The 4,734-nt window shown below is 43.1% G+C and overlaps 1 protein-coding gene across 2 annotated transcripts; it reads left to right on the forward strand.

The window, feature by feature from the left end:
• Positions 1-1,690: 1,690 nt before the first annotated feature.
• LOC147885375 (heat shock protein 90-2) lies at positions 1,691-4,391 on the forward strand. Of its 2 annotated transcripts, XM_087396637.1 has the most exons (5): positions 1,691-1,903; positions 1,987-2,128; positions 2,204-2,481; positions 2,571-4,163; positions 4,240-4,391. In XM_087396637.1, exons 1-4 carry the CDS (start codon positions 1,778-1,780, stop codon positions 4,128-4,130), a joined length of 2,106 nt encoding a protein of 701 aa, XP_087252763.1. In that variant the 5' UTR covers positions 1,691-1,777; the 3' UTR covers positions 4,131-4,163; positions 4,240-4,391. The 2 variants fall into 2 exon arrangements, with proteins under 2 accessions (XP_087252763.1, XP_087252762.1); XM_087396636.1 differs by having other exon boundaries at positions 2,571-4,391.
• The last annotated feature ends 343 nt before the right edge of the window (positions 4,392-4,734 follow it).

A 4,734-nucleotide genomic window follows, 5' to 3' on the forward strand; every position in this document is an offset into this window, starting at 1 on the left:
GTAGGATGAGAAAGTGAAGGAGGCTAGCACTCAGACTAAACTTAGAGAAAGAGCGAAGGCAGGCATGTACTTGATAGCCCAACTGATACAATAATCGGTATATAACATGACAAGAGTGAAGGTAGGCCAATATTTGACTGAGTCTTAGTGACGAAACGGACTCAGACAATATTTTGCATGAAAAATGAGACCAAACAAACTCAAATGACATTTTCATGAAAAATGGAGATAAACCCGAGAACAAATCGACTTAGACAAAATCTTGCATGAAAAACTCAGAATAGCGACTAATCCCCTAGATAATATGCAATCGCTTCAAATGAAATTCCGCGTCTCTTCACTATTCAGAGCACAAATCGCATCATTGTTGTTGTCCTCCACCTCCTTGCCTGAAATCCTTCTAACCATTTCTGAAATCATAACCTACAATCCCATTAGACATGCAATCGCAATCGAGGGAATATGAATTGAAACAAAGTAGAAATCAAAGTAGAGATCCACCACGGTGGAAGGTGTTGTGATTTGTCTCCATCAATACAGGGGAGCCTTCATGTTCACACATTGAATTGCGATTGGCTATGAAACATAAGACAGGCGAAGAAAGTGCACAAATGAACTCACCCGATTGTCTCTTTATAACAAATTGAGGCCAACAATACCTCCCTTGCATAGTCCTTCCCTTTTCTAGAACTTTGCACAAAATCTCGCTAATCATAATCACACAGAAATTCTATGAGAACCTGATCCCGTCGACGAAGAGCATATCCTCATCTTCATTCAAGCAAAATAGAGATCCAGTTCGGCGTGAGCGACGCCTTCAATACTGTCCTCCAACAAACGCCAACCAAATGTACATGACGGTCCAATAGAATGCCATGTAAAGGTTGTAATATCAAAACATTTTATATCATTTGTATGTCTTCCATTAACACGGTTGTCTTACTCAATGTAATATATTTTATTAATGTTATAGAATGCTATTCTAGATAGTTAGAAATTATACATAGCCCATCTTCTCATACCCTTTTGAGTGGGTTAATCCCCTTCATGCGGTGTAGGAACCATGCGGTGCCTTCAATCCTCTCTTCCGTGAATCCTCTTATCTTCTGTTTGCATGCCTTTAATCTCCTATCCACGTCCATGATTGATGGTGCACATTCACTAAGGCGACAAGTGGAGCAATCAACGTTTTTGACGATTCAAAATCAAAATATAATTAGGGAAATACAATTTTCCCTTTGAAAACACAATCTTAACTAAGGCTTTCCCAAAGGGGAGGCCAAAAAGGCGATAGAATGTTAAAGTTTAGATTGTGTTTTGAATTAGGGGTTACATGCTCTATGGTTTTTTAAAAAAATGCATTGAGTTCAATCAGATGCTATGAAGCAATGCAACTACTAGAGGTACAAGAGCAAATGACACACATGCCGTCTGCAAAGGTGTGCCTATGCTTTATTAACGTGCTTTTTTTTTGTTTTTTTGCCAAGGCTTATTAACGTTAAAACTGACCTGCAATAACCCTAAGAGTGCCGGCTTTTAGGGTGTAATTGAAGGGCAATTGATGTCCGTGCGATGAGAGCATCCAACGGTGAGGCAGGCGCTGCTGCCCTACAATGTGAAGCGTCCGATCTAGGATCGGAGGGTTACAAGCCAATTCTTGCCCTACTATCTATACAGTTATAACCTCACCTCTTTCTCCCATTAAGCTCCACTTCTGCTTGCACGCGTCGTTTGCCCTCCTCGTACGCCTTACCCCGGCGAGCGCTCCTCCTTCGCCATGGCTGCCGAGACTGAGACCTTTGCCTTCCAGGCTGAAATCAACCAGCTGCTTAGCCTCATCATCAACACTTTCTATTCCAACAAGGAGATCTTCTTGCGAGAGCTCATCAGCAATGCCTCGGATGTTAGTTGCCCTCACCTTCTGCCCTTCTTTCCCTTCTTTTCAGCTTCCCTGCTTGATCTTGTCTCCTCTCCTTGCATTGGCAGGCCTTGGATAAGATCCGATTCGAGGGTCTCACTGATAAAAGCAAGCTGGATTCCCAACCCGAGCTGTTTATCCATATCGTGCCTGACAAGGCGACAGGCTCAGTGAGTATTATCGACAGTGGAATCGGCATGACCAAGGCGGGTGAGGATCTTTGGACTTTTTGCATCTGCCTCCATTCGTGAAGTACTTTTCTTATGTATTGAACTTGGGATGTAGATCTTGTGAACAACCTTGGAACGATTGCACGATCGGGAACGAAGGAGTTCATGGAAGCCCTAGCTGCTGGTGCCGATGTAAGCATGATTGGGCAATTTGGAGTAGGGTTCTACTCGGCTTATCTGGTCGCTGAGAAGGTAGTCGTAACTACCAAGCACAATGACGATGAACAATATATCTGGGAATCCCAAGCCGGTGGTTCTTTCACCGTGACGAGGGATTCTGGGGAGCTACTCGGCCGTGGCACAAAAATTACCCTCTTTCTGAAGGAGGATCAGGTATGTAACCAACTTCGAGTTTCTTCTTTGTAACGAGCGTATGTGTTCCACTCTTTCATCGTGTGACGCGGGTTCTTATGTGCATGCAGTTGGAATATCTTGAAGAACGAAGGCTGAAGGATCTTATCAAGAAACATTCCGAGTTTATTAGCTACCCGATCTCTCTTTGGTCCGAAAAGACAACGGAGAAAGAGGTAGATGACGATGAGGAGGAAGAGGAGAAAAAGGAGGAGGAAGGTGAAGTAGAGGAGATCGATGAGGAGAAAGAGAAAGTAGAGAAGAAAAAGAAAAAGGTGAAAGAAGTATCTCACGAATGGAGTCTTGTGAATAAGCAGAAGCCCATTTGGATGAGGAAGCCCGAAGACATCAGCAAGGATGAGTACGCTGCCTTCTATAAAAGCTTGACAAATGATTGGGAGGAGCATCTTTCTGTGAAACATTTCTCTGTAGAAGGGCAACTCGAGTTTAAAGCAGTACTGTATGTTCCTAAGCGGGCTCCTTTTGACCTTTTTGATACAAGGAAGAAGCTGAACAACATTAAGCTGTACGTCCGGAGGGTTTTCATCATGGATAACTGTGAGGAATTGATTCCGGAATATCTTGGTTTCGTGAAAGGTGTGGTAGACTCTGAGGATCTGCCTCTAAACATCTCCCGTGAGATGTTGCAGCAGAACAAGATTTTGAAGGTTATTAGGAAGAACCTTGTCAAGAAGTGCCTCGAAATGTTCATTGAGATTTCAGAAAACAAAGAGGATTACAACAAGTTTTATGATTCTTTTGCAAAGAACATAAAACTTGGTATTCATGAAGACAGTCAAAACAGAGCAAGGCTGGCTGATCTACTCCGATATCATTCAACTAAGAGTGGTGATGAAATGACCAGTTTGAAGGACTATGTCACTCGCATGAAGGATGGGCAGAGTGACATTTACTACATCACCGGTGAGAGTAAGAAGGCCGTAGAAAATTCTCCCTTCTTGGAGCGGTTGAAGAAGAAGGGCTATGAGGTATTATTTATGGTTGATGCCATTGATGAGTATGCAGTTGGACAGCTGAAGGAGTACGATGGGAAGAAACTTGTGTCTGCTACAAAAGAGGGTCTCAAGCTTGAGGAAACTGATGAAGAGAAGAAGAAGAAAGAAGAGAAAAAAGCAGCTTTTGAAGGTTTGTGCAAGGTGATGAAGGACATTCTTGGTGATAGGGTGGAGAAGGTTGTGGTGTCAGACCGGATTGTGGATTCTCCTTGCTGCCTCGTGACAGGAGAGTATGGGTGGACTGCTAACATGGAGAGAATCATGAAGGCACAGGCTCTACGAGACAGCAGCATGTCCAGCTACATGTCCAGCAAGAAGACCATGGAAATCAATCCTGAGAACCCTATTATGGAGGAACTTCGAAAGAGGTCCGAAGCTGATAAAAATGACAAGTCTGTCAAGGATTTGGTGCTTCTTCTGTTTGAAACTGCCCTGCTGACTTCAGGATTTAGTCTTGAGGACCCAAATACCTTTGGCGGCAGGATCCACAGGATGTTGAAGCTAGGCTTGAGTATTGATGATGACGCTTCTGCCTCAGCCGATGTTGATGCGGACATGCCTCCTTTGGAAGATGATGCTGATGCTGAGGGCAGTAAGATGGAGGAAGTGGACTAGCTAACCGAATTCCATTCCTTCCCCATCCTGTGTGTGCTGTTGACAAAAGTATCGCCAGTGTTTCTCTGCTTTTTTCCATTGCCAGAGGATCTATACTTCAGATGATTAGATATTTTGTGAACGTATGATTGCATTACAGAAAGTACATTGAAAATGAGCTTCTCTGATTGACCAGAGTTTTTTGTAGGTGATATGCTTTGTTACAGCAAGCTGTCCTTGTTCTTCAGCTTAAAGATAGAATGCCATGTGAGAGGTAGAAGATGTTTTGCTTATTTGATCGTATTGTAAGGAAACTGACGGTTGAAGTGCGCGGTCCATTTTTGCCTATTTATGCCGTGTCTCCAGCGTCGACTAGATGCCTGAAGTAAATCTACTCATTCCTTCAAGGAAAGGTTTCCCCTCTGTGTTGTGAGGTAACTCTTTGTGCCATCCATATTCATTCATCTACTGAGTGCTTAGTTATGTAGCTGTAGAATCTGCAATGCAGTGCTCTCAGGTAGAAAAGATCATGCCCTTGTGGAAAGGTACTATCCTCTTATTTTCTTGATCAACTGTTGTATGCAAATCATCCATAGGAATGATGTTCTCGGCTTACAAAAACTTT

The sequence above is a fragment of the Dipteris shenzhenensis genome, chromosome 25 (genome assembly GCF_047967505.1).
Source record: "Dipteris shenzhenensis isolate YYH24624 ecotype China chromosome 25, Dip_SZ_1.0, whole genome shotgun sequence".
Taxonomy (NCBI): domain Eukaryota; kingdom Viridiplantae; phylum Streptophyta; class Polypodiopsida; order Gleicheniales; family Dipteridaceae; genus Dipteris; species Dipteris shenzhenensis.